This window comes from Nanorana parkeri, unplaced genomic scaffold (genome assembly GCF_000935625.1).
Source record: "Nanorana parkeri isolate BGI_ZX_2015 unplaced genomic scaffold, ASM93562v1 scaffold1109, whole genome shotgun sequence".
NCBI lineage: Eukaryota > Metazoa > Chordata > Amphibia > Anura > Dicroglossidae > Nanorana > Nanorana parkeri.
In genome coordinates, this window is record NW_017307377.1 from 182,127 (window position 1) to 194,496 (window position 12,370).

Consider the following 12,370-nt stretch of genomic DNA (forward strand, 5'->3'; position numbering starts at 1 on the left):
AAATTTCTGTAAAATCTTTGTTTAGCAGTTGTGGGATTATTCAGCACATCATGGGGAAGAAACTTGACAATTTCCAATCAAGAATTTAAGGCATTTAAGCACAGTTGTCTGGCCTTGTGCATGAATGGCTATTTAAATGAATTATATGACAAGCCATCTGAACAAAGGTCAATCCTGATAAACGTTATAGCAAACAAAGCCTATCCCTCTTTCACTAAATATAAATTGAGTCTGTTGGAAAACCTGATTTTCTATATGTGTCATTTATACTGTGACTCATATATCAGTTATCTAGACCTAATCTGAACAGCTCATGAATCATGGCGCAATAAACGTATCTGCTTCACTCACTGGGCATTTCTTTCAGTTATCTCTCTCTACTTAATTAGATTTATATTGTTGAGCCTTGCAGCAAAATCAAGAAGTTTAAAGGAACAGCTTTATGGAAAAAGCATAGGTGTCATTTAACAAATATCTGGTAACTAGATGTCCTAAAGGAAACTACAGGCGCTACAGCTCAAGGAGCTACAGCTCGTGATATACTGAGACGCCGCAGCTGAAGCGGATCCCGACAATTATGTCTGGATCCGCCCAGCTGCGTGAGTGACAGCTGGCTCTGCCTATCTAGAGGCAGAGCCAGCTGTACCCGCCCCTCCACCGTCCGTTCTACCAGTCAGCGCTGGAGGATCGGAGCGGGGAGGGGGGAATCCAGTCCCTCCCCTGTCACGGCAGAGAGCCGTGACAGGATCGAGAAGTGAGCGAACGCCGGTATGTGTTCGCTCACTTCACGATCTACTGAGCCGACCCGTGACAGCCTCATTGTCACAGGTCGGCTAGAACTATGAGGATGAGTGAAAAGCACTCACCTCATAGTTCTCCTTTAACTATCAGGGCATCACAATAAGTTGCACGGCCCAAAAAGAGGCAAACTTAATTCTGCCAAAAGGCATGCTCTGGCCTTGTCTGCAGTCCACATTCCTGAAATAGACAATTGGCAGGCGAACTTTCTCAGTTGTCAGCATGGACGTGGGATAATGGTCTCTTCATCCTGAGGTTTTTCTGATACACATTCTCTTTGGTATGCATTCTTTCTCAACTGCTATGCAGGATCCTGGTGGCACCAAACGTTTCGAGGAGATGTTGGTACTTGGACATTCTGGGAGATTCTCCATGAGTTCTTTCGGGCTAGGCTGACCTGTTGTTTCAGGGGCTGGTACACCATCTAACTTTTGGGTTGCTTACTTTCACTGCTTGGTTGTTGAAACCCAGGTTCAAAAGAACAGGGGTCTGTTTGACTCGGTTATTCATACTCTGTTGAGTGCTAGGAAGTCGACTTCTCCAAAAGGAGTGTATCCTTCAGCCACTGCCTATATCTGTCAATCAGATAACCTTCATCCTGCCTTAAGTCTCCCACAAGGGGCATGCTGCATCTCATACCATCGTTGCTGGGTGGAATAGGCAGGTTATAACTAAAGCTTATGCCTTGAAGGACAGGGTTCCTCCCTTTCCAGTTAAGGCTCACACGACTAGGTCTATCAGTGCATCTTGTGCCTTTTAGCACCGGGCATGTTTCTTAGATTTGCAAGGCTGCCGTTCAGTCGTCGGTTCATATTTTGGTTAAGTTCAACCAAGTGGATGTTCATGCCTCTGTTGATTCCAGCTTCAGTCGTAAAGTTCTATAGACTTTTCTTTGAGTTCAGAATTGGTTCTCTTTGTTGGTTCTTTGCGGCCTGGTTGTTTGCCGTGTTGCCCACCCCGCAATGGTATTGTTTGGGGATGTTCAAAGGTCTATGATTAAAGTAACCTGTGTACTGTAGTGTACAAATAAGGAAACAGGATTTTTACCTGTAAAATCCTTTTCTTGGAGTACAGTACACTACACAGGTCACCCACCCCTCTGTCCTAGCGGTTTCCTCTTTTGCAAAACTGAGAATCGATAGTGGTGCCAGTGTTTGCCAGTGACAAATCACCTGAAGGGAGCTGCATATAAGCCAGGGTCTATGATTAAAGGAGCCTGTGTCCTTTACTGTACTACAAAAAAAAGCTGCCACATACCTTGGTGTGAGCCTGAAGTGACGAGGAATGCCTCCCCTTGCAACTCTCGTCAGAGCCCCAGTGGAGATGAGACAGCAGTTGTACAGACAGAGAGGGGCACGTCTGCCTGTGGCAGGAGCTGTACTATATGTGCTGACTGAAGTACCCTGACACAAGCATTTTACAGGTAAGTCAAAAATCTTATGATATGCATTCTTTAGAACTGTTACCGGATTTAAATTGAGCACCTCTCTTATATTTCCAGTAATCAATGCTATCGCAGACTGACCTCCACTACTGAAGACTGTGAAATACCTTGCGTACACTGTGTTTGTTCTCAGCTGTGACTCATTCAGGAATTTGTGTAGGAGGGTTGAGGAAAAGGAAGACACAAAAAGGTTATTAGTTGTGCTATGTGTCCCATGGAAACCTATATGTAACACACAGCATAAGACACGGTGAACCCCCCACCCCCCCCCTCTGTTTTCAGAGGATGTCATGGAATTTCTGACTTGTCTTTCTGCACTTTCTATGAATTTGCACATGTACAATGAACTGGAAGGAAATGTATTCAGCTGTGACTGGAAGGCTATAACACCCACAGGAACCTCCTTTCCAGAACTTTCTATCTCAGCATCCTGCCGTGTTATTCACAGGCCGCAATTCCCACAGGATGGGGACAAATAATTTGTCACAAGCCAAAATTCTTTCATAATAGCTATTTGAGACTAGCAAGAGACGTCTGGAGAGTCTGTAATTGGAAAAATAAAGATTTGCAATGCCTGACAACAAGGACGTTTATGTCAGTTATTGTATTAAGGGTCAACTTAATGATTAGCTAATTTTTCCCATTTTTATTCAGCGAGCCTGTTTATGAGTATGTGTTGTTACTGATGTGGTTCAATAATAACTCCACTGATTGGTATATGTTGGCCATAGCAATCTGACAAAATGGTTGCCACCTTTGTAGTTTTCCATTGGCATTCTTTCACACGGCCTTATTGTGAATAAATGAAATTCTAACCGTGATGGGGATTTTTCTTCAGGAAAAATACATATTGTAACGTGCATGTGCTATACACAATAGAAACCTGTTTAATACATCTGGGATTCCATTGAAGTAGCAGGTCTGGACAAAAATTTGAAGGACTTTCGAACAAAATTAGTTGACTCAATGATGGCAAGAGCGATTGTTGTGATGAAACATTTCGAATGAACTTTTGATCGAAATTGTAACAGTGTATGGCCAGCTCTAGGTTAGGCAATGATGTGAAATAGCAGCTTGGAACAGATAAAAGATCTTTTATGGTTTCATAGAAAAGATGTTTTCATTAACATGCATAATTTCCAGTCAAACCTGCATGTTTATAATCTGGACACAAATGGCTTTATATACACTCAGCAATAACTACTGTCAAGGAAAATGAGTTTGTGTGATGAAGGTGCAAATGTAATTTTGTCCATAGGGATAACATTATTTTCTCAATTGTAAGCCTATGGACAAATCATTATCCCAGCCAGATATGATGATGATGATGATTGCATCCTATCTAGAGTTAGCCTTTATGCTGCAGCTTTGAGGTAACATATTCATTATCGATAAGTGGTTGCATTTAAAAGCTATCAAAAATGTACAACTAAGGCGGTCTGATATATTAAGTCAGATTTTTAGATTGCAAGCTCTCACAGACTTGGCCCTCTACCATCTTGTCTTGATTTCTATTGTAACTGTACTGTCTTCTTTAAACTGTTGGCGCTATATAAATCCTGTATAATAATAACATAATAATAAGTCATGTTAAAGTGTATAGGCAAATGTTGCCCTTTTATTAAACGGGCTAGAAAGGAAGGGCAGGCCACTGTAGTTGCGTAGAGCACAGAAGTGCACTTAGTGGTGAGTGCCGAGGCAGGCGCTGCTGCAGTGGTGAACAAGTTGGGGGCATGAAAGGTGGTGAGAGGGGGGGGTGGATTCTCAGTGGTGACAGTGAAGGTTCAGTGTGCAGGTATGGTGTGGGGAATTGGGGTGTCATTAAAGGCACAGTGGTGGGGAGACTTCAGGCATGGTGGTGAAATGAGAGTTCAGGCAGAACGGTGATGGTGGGGTACTTGCGCAGTGGTGGTGAGGAGGTTGGTTGTAGGCATGGTGGTGAGTGGAGCCTCCACAAGGAGCTGTGAGCTTAACTCCAGATTCAGTCCTCCCAGCCAACAGTAGAGATCAGGCAACGGGGTGGAGTGAGTTGGGGAATACAGTACCCGTGTAAGCTGCAGCAGAAGCCAGGGGTAGGGAAGTGATGTAAACCAACGGCCAGACATTATTAGACCATTGCAACACCAACTCACCTGCTGCAAAGCCCACTCTAGATGTGTTTCCCCTGCTGGGTATGGTGCTGGTCTACATTTAAACACTGATGCTACCACAAATGCCACACCCAGCAGGAAGCACATGCAGCGTGATCCCTACAGCAGGTGACACACTGGGACATGACCTTCTTCTTTGTGGCCCCATCAGTGCATACCACATCACCACTGCACATGTGCCTGGTAGCATTTTAACTCTACACTACATTTTGAACCTGGCATGTACTGACAATGTTTCTTATCTCCTCCAGTCTGCAGCATGGCAATTAGCTCCCAATATAGAAAGTCTTGCTTCTTATACATGTGCCATAGAAGCCCATAGAGACATTTGGCTGCATAGACGTCTATGGGGTTCTACTGCATGTGCACAGAGAGTGGGAAGTAGGAGATGCACCGGCACTGCGGCAGAACACTGGTGGATTTGGTGGCTAAATTGGGCTGGCTCAGTATAATTACTAGTGAATGATAAATCATACTGTAGAAAAAAAAAATTGTAATCAGAAAGCAAGTGACAAAACTAGGAGTTTAGGATTTCAAAAAATGTTTATTTTCAGTTCTATTTTTGAACAATTGGCACATAAAAGTACAAAACACAAGCAGTGCCAGAAACTGTCATTTTAAACATCTTTTCCAAAAGTAGGAAAAAGGTGTGTAAGTAGAAGTAATTTGTAAACAACCAGTTTTAATTGCCTTTGAAGCTACCAACCCATTGCACTGCAACTTGATAAGGCTCCCATGACAAAAACTTAACAGATAATTGTATTTACAAACAGTTGTACAAATATAATACAAGAAATCTGCATAACTACAACAGTGAGTTAGATTACTACTTTTAGCATCTGACATATTCGCTAAAAGTTAAAAAGCAGCTACCCTGGCTACTTATGTATATATTCAAAAATATATTTACTAGGCTCGGTAAGGAACCATTCTTCCTCACAGCAATTAAAGAGAATCTGCTGGGATGTCACAGTTGAGACTTCCAGTGAATTTTGCTGCCAACCAATGGATGGCCAACCTAGATCTGCTAGGGCCTTTGCAGCATCACACACATGCCGGCTCTGGAACTTGCACTGCCTTCATTATACTGGCATCCTTCAGCATTGAATGCAAAAGATAAGAGTTGACCCAACAGGTTGTCTTTAAATCTAATTTCACGTGTACATTTGTATAGCCGGAGGCAAATGTGGCGAGTGTTTATAGAGTTAAGAAATATATTTACTGAAAAATGTGTTTCAGTTATGCATTTCTTGTGCATTGCATTACCAAGCATTGTGTCACACATAAGAGGGATTTATCAAAACTGGAGCAGAGAAAATCTGGAGCAGCTTTGCATGGCAACCAATCAGCTTCACATTTTCACTTTTAAATTTTAACTGTACAAACTAAAAAGAGAAAAATGATTGGTTGCCATGGGCAACTGCTCCAGATTCTATCTGCTCCAATTTTGATGAACCCCCCTCAATGTGAGTTGCATTCGGGCACCCCATTCGCATGAATGAGCTGCCAATGCACTAAAATGGACAAATAAAGACGGAGTTAAATCAGTTGTTCATAATGCAAAGAGAGACGTTGGACAACAAGTGAAATCTACCACAGGGTAACTTTTTGCTAAAATATCACCTGTAAAAGATGCATTTATATACTTACCTTTCCGATGGCTTGGGTATTGAAAAGCCATCTAATTTCCATTATCCAGCTGCTGCAAGTATTGGATGATTCAAATACATGTTCCAGCTGTAAGCCACCGTGGTTCCTGCCACCAGCTCGCACATCCTCTAGTTACTTACAAGCAGACAGGAAGAACCACAATGGCTGTGTAGAATACTTGCAGTGGGAAAGGAGCAAAAATGTGGCAGCTTTTCAATGCATGGGTTGCCAGAAAGGTAAGTAATAGGGATGTTCAGATACCAGTGCTGATACTTGGCATTTTCATGAGAACTACCAGGATTGCAGCTGGGACCTGGCTCTGGCGCTCCACCACTGTCTTGAAATAATTAGTCTGTATTGTTTTAGAAAAACTGTCACATGACACTAAACAAAAATGTATCAGTACTTGTACCTGTGAGTACTTGGACAAGTAGCAGTACTTGTACTTGGAAAAATGGTATTGGTGCATCCCTTATATAAATTTGTACAAAAAAAAACCCATACACTAAGGCCCCATTCACACTGAGCGATTTATCGAGCGATTTTTGCAGCGATATCGCTCTATGTAGCGTCTCCAATCCATTTCAATGGAGCTGTTCACATCTCGTCGCTCAATATCGCTTGTAGCTCGTCGCTGGTAGCTTGTCGCTCCTACATGACCCTTTTTTTGAGCGATTTCGAGCGATATTGCTCCTGATTGCATACAGCCCAATAGGGACAAGTCGCTCAATATCGCTCGTCGCGCAATATCGCTCAAAATTGTGCGATTTTCATGTCGCTCAGTGTGAATGGGGCCTAAAACAGGGATGCACAAATCCCAGGAGCCCTGTATGCCTCCTAACTTTTGAATTTTTCTCTAGTCTAGTCTTGGAGCTGGAAAAGTATCTGTACATGTACAGAGTACGGTACTTGGTATCTGGACATCCCTAGTAAAGTATATACACTCTTCTTTCACAGGCAACCTCTTGGCTAACAGTGTCAGGGCCACCTAAATGTGTAACCTCCAAGACTATTAATCTTAAAATAGTTTTACCATGTAAAAGATCATCAAGCAAAAATGTTTACCCTAATTTTGGATAGAGTGCAAAAGACTCAGAACCAGGTTTTCATTGTTGTGTTTTCGTCCACTCTTTCTGTCCCAGCAATCATTGTCAGCAGCAGAGAAGGTGAGGGGAAATTTTATAGATGTCACTGAAACAGGAGTGACACCTATTCTGGTAAGAACTGTCAAAGGTGGCATCTCCCCAACATGGACACAGGCAGAAATAAAAAACTTGGCAGGGGGTTCCAACTCTTCCATACTACACAAAAAAACTAAAATAAAAATTTTAAGAAGCTCCAACTTTTCTGTCCATTTAATTGTTTTTGGGTCAGACACACACTAAATTAAAGACCTAATTCCTGGCGCTTGAATGCCTAAATACAAACTGGCAATACATTTTTCAGGAACTGAGCTTCTAGCCTTATGATTGCAACTTCCTCTCCCTTTATGAAGACCATCAAGAAGCTGACAGTGGGCAGGATTAAGAACACCTGACCTGCATTTTCACATGGATAAGCAGTTGTGGTTCCTACAAGCAAGATTACCAAAAGGGTTAGATGACCATATTTTAGATATACCATGACCTGGATGAAAGAGAATGTTCTCAGACCTAATTAACCCAAAGTAGGTTGGCTCTTTACACATCTCAAAGCTTTTTAGATAAAGAAAATATACTTGTACAATGCTAATAGGTCTTTCAAAGCACGGCCACAGCACAGTATATATGCTCGATTAATTATCCATACCTGGAAATCCTTTTATAAGGTTTATTTTTATAAAAAAGTTATTTGTTTTTGTCCTATTGTCTGAATACAAAGTACGGACCATCCACAAGGATCATTCTAATCATTTTAGTGGTATTCCCCTCTTTATGCACCTTATGTATAAAAGAAATACAGAGTGACAAATGTTCAAACAACTCTACAGTGCAAGGTGTAAGGTACAGAGGCACAGGTGAATCCTCAATCCTATTAATATTAACATTTTGGCAGATAACTCTTTTAAAGAGTGTCAAAGCCTATACAGTAGAACAACAACTTAATTTGTTCAATGAAATAGGGATAAAGCTCAGGATATTTACTTGGAAAGTGCAAATTGTAAAAAGATTTGGCTGTCAATTAAATATTTCAGTGCTTATTATGCCAGCATCTTCTGTGTCCTTATTTATAACATATGTTCTATAGAAAGTATGGTGGCAAGTCAGAGAGCCAGAGAGAAAACAGTGGTACATATATTGGAAGCATAACTTGCAAAGGTTTGGGTGTTAAGTACATGACAGCTTTTGCCATTAGCCACCTGTGGCGATGGTACATTTAAACTTTAATCACGGGTTTGCTTCAAGACTGCAAATGTGTGATGACTGTAAATGGTAGCGGAACCCAAGCCAACATGCACAAAACAATACATATAAATGTGTCTATACTTTGTTCAAACAGCAAAGAAATTGCTTAAAACAGTGTTCCGACTTGTTGTTTAGCCCCCCACCAGTTATTTTTTCCTCTTAAACTCAAGCAAATATATCTTGTCATTCAAAACCAACAAAATACTACATGGAACATTCCCAGCATGTTTCTCATGATAAACAGCAAGAGACCCCACAGCTTTTTCATATCATATCCAGCATAAAACAGAAACACAGCTACTGCTCGAACTGTCCAACATGAAGTGTTCTACAACCCACAGCTAGCTTGTTGTAACCAGACTGCAGACAGACTCCAATATCTGGTTCACATTATGTAATAAGTTTAATAAGTTTTAGTGTTTTATAAAGGTAGCATGGATCAGCAGATGCCAAATACTGGCAACACAGCCAGTCTTCGAGTGAAATGTTATACTGCGGTTCCAAAGCACGCTCTGCAAATTTCATCATCAGGAGAGCTCTCTTCATATCAATCCAGTTCTGAAGGGCACAATGCAAAGCCTCCTCGTGGCTAAATGGCTGGTCCGTTAAGTCTTTCCTTGGTCCCCACAACAGACACTGAAGGACACGCTTGGCTTCTGAGATGCGTATACGTTTGATTGGATCGGCTTCTAACAACAAGTGAGCAAGATGCTGTAGCCCACGGGAATAAACTGATAGGTTTTTAAGAGGTGGCAAGTCCTTCTGGCTATACTCATGCTCATGAAGACTTGTACGGACCTCGAATGGGTTGGACTGGTGAAGAAGTTCATAAATAAGAATCCCTGTCTGGAACTCATCAAACTTTTTGTACTGGGAGGCAGCCATGATCTCAGGTGCCAACCTGGTTTTATCCTTCTTGACTTTGGAGTCTTCAGATCCAGGTCTCTGCTTTGCTTTGGAGAAGTTGCTGACAATAAGCCGTGGAATATACTTGCCATCTTTAATCTTATCAGGCGTGGTTTGACAGTGGACAAGCAGCAGGTTATCTAAGCAGAGGTCTCGGTGGATAATGGCATGTTCCTTTAAATGCTCCAAACCGTTGCAGAGTTGTAGTAACAAAAGGCAAACCTGGCGTTCATAAATATCTGGCTGAGCTTTATGGCTGGGCACAGATTCCCGAACAAAATCTGCAGCTGTACAATAAGGCGCTTCTCGTGTAATAACCACAACACAGTCTTCCTCAGTTGATGTGGCAGCAGTCTGAGAGGTCTCACTTGGACAGCCCCTGGGAGCATCTGGTGGACGTAATAAACTTGAAGGGACGGTAGCAAGAAAATGTCCACAGTCTTGTTGTATATTGAAGTGTACAGGTAGTGATAGGTTGCTGTTTAAAGGGACGTTTGTTTCTTCTGCCCTACACATCTGCAAATGAAAACACAACAAAAATGTTTGCCATTAGGGTAGAAGGATTAGCAGATGTGAAGCCAGTTGAAAAGGCTTTCAATATAATCAAATCAGTCTTATTAAATTGAATAGTGCAAGAATAAAAAAAGGAGAATGAACAAAGTACAGCTGCCAGTAATAAATCAAGTTTAAAAACATACCTGGCTACAGGATTCAGCTGACTGGGCACTTTACTATAACTGTACAACTGCTATACTCTTTATAATTGTTTTATTAAATAATGACAATTCCATGATTTACATGTAAAACACATTTGAAAAGGGCCATTTCCATTATGAAATATTGCATTTTATAGGTTGTTGAGCCATTTGTGAATATTCTCCTAGGCAATGGTCAGATTGGGTTTCTTTGAGTCTAAAATCATAATTATCGGCCTTGGTGCAAACGTAATGCTAGAAAACCCTAGAAATGTAACACAAAAGATTCATTGTTCTGATTTACTTGGGATACTACTGATCATTTCTTACAAAATTTTCACTTTATCACGTGTAAAACCTTTTGTTATACAGCATACAAAGCATATTCATTCTCCATTAGGATCCTGGAGTTGCCACAGGGTCCATTTTTTTATGCAATGGCAATAGATGGGGCAAGAAAATAAATTTTTAGGTTAATCTTATAATACAAATGTTCATTAAAAGCAAGGCCTTCGCTGTAGTGAAAAATTAGATGCATTTTACTACTTCAGCATGTTGGAACAATTTGTGTAAATGGGAGAGGCCAAGGGGATGAAGCAGTCCTATCTACAAAAGGATCATCAGAAAACCTAATACAATCAAAATTCCCTCTAGAGATCTTCTGAGAAGGTCCCCAGGCAGGGACTTCCTCTTGCTATTCATGTAAGGTGCTCACCTATAAGAATTATGTGCTTGGTTCATAAAGTTCAGTTAGGGGACTTTAAATACAATGACAGGAATACCAACATGGGAATCCTCTAGGGAAATTTTATAGCAAGAGAATGATGAATCAGTACACAAACGGTTGCCTATTGACTTTTGCATACTCCAAACATTTCACATTTACCTTGACTGCATAGTTATTTGATGGGTCCTTGGCACACCTTGCACAATAATAAATAGCATCTCTAGCATTGCAGCAGGGCTTGTTGCTTGTCAGCTTAAAGAGTGACCAGCTGGTCTCGTTGAAATGCAGTTCCTTCTTTTGGTCCCACATGAAGTAATCCTCACATTTGTTCATCAAGCGCCTTGTAGACTGGGCATAAAGGCCACTAAGCTTAGCATACATGCCTTCTTTGCTGTCTATATTGCTAAGCAGATGGTGGAGCTGCAGACTTGATGCAGACGATGCATGGCTGGAGACGCTCAGCTGAGAGGTAGAGAGTGCTGGGGTTCCTCGGCTCTGAAGACAGTTCCGATTTCTGACCTCATTTCTGTGTCCACTGCCTCTGCAGCACTGCTCCAAGGATTCTGAGGAAGAAAACATAACATGCCTGTCCATAGGACTTAATGGATAGCTATGCGATGCAGCTTCTTCACCACAAACATTGTTTTCTGATTGGCTCTGATTAAGCCTTAGACTGTTGGGACCAACTCCATTTTTTGATGGAAAAGCCTGTCCCCAGGCAGAGTTATCAGGCGCTGAAACAGCCCTGTTCATCGACTTCTTTATGGGTAATGGTGGTGGCTGCACAGGTCCATGTTGAGTTTCCATGCCAGAGTCCACAGAGAAAGAAACTTGGGCAAAATGTTTTTTCTCACCGCTTGAGGAAATTGCTGGCGAACTAACAATTTCACAAGACTGACCTGCAAAAATAAATGAAAAAGTAAGATTAGTTATTTTCTTACTGGGACTACACTGAATCTTTAACCCCAAATTTCAAACCTCTAAAACAAGAAACATCTCAATGGTCCCTTTCTAAAAGACCTACAAACAGCTGTTACAAATTAAAGCTTGTTTCCCACCTTCAGCTTTGTTTAATAACATTTAAATCTGTGATCAAGTTATATATTTGAAGATGAACGCAAAACAATTACTTAGAACGTATGAGAACCTTAACAATGTACTTCTCTTATTTGGTACTTTTTGGTCTGGTAAATATACAATTAAATACATTTTGCTAAATCGGTTTAAGAAGTTCAAAAAATGTCTGTCGATCTTGTCAGAGATCTTTTGAGGTAATAACGTCCTGTGCGCTCTACTGACTTATCCATTACATACATAAAGCACTGCAGAATCATGCCCCTCTATGTTTAGGAGAAGGGTGAAGTTTTGTAATCCTGTCCCGTTTTTATTTGTTCTGATACAGTAAGTGAGTGAACATTGTCATCTTAGGGCTGGAAGGGTGTTACTGGCAGAATCACCAGGTGAAAAAAAAGCTTGAAAAAATAAAGTAATGCAGCCACCACATCTAAGGACTATATGCAATATATATAACATTTTTGGTTATAGGCTTAGATGCACTTTTCTGTTGTACCACCCACTCGCCACATCTATATCTAAAAGGGTGGGTCATTTCAAAG

General features: G+C 41.1%; 1 protein-coding gene across 1 annotated transcript in view; it reads right to left on the reverse strand.

Moving 5' to 3' along the window:
- Window positions 1–8,743: 8,743 nt before the first annotated feature.
- Window positions 8,744–12,370, reverse strand: part of LOC108796408 (tyrosine-protein kinase SgK223) — a 20,110-nt gene continuing 16,483 nt past the window's right edge. The window contains exons 4-5 of the mRNA XM_018567881.1: window positions 10,914–11,653; window positions 8,744–9,848 (exon numbers count right to left, since the gene is read on the reverse strand). Of these exons, the coding sequence (XP_018423383.1) occupies window positions 8,817–9,848; window positions 10,914–11,653 (1,772 nt within the window). The 3' untranslated portion in view covers window positions 8,744–8,816. The remainder of the gene's footprint in view (window positions 9,849–10,913; window positions 11,654–12,370) is intronic.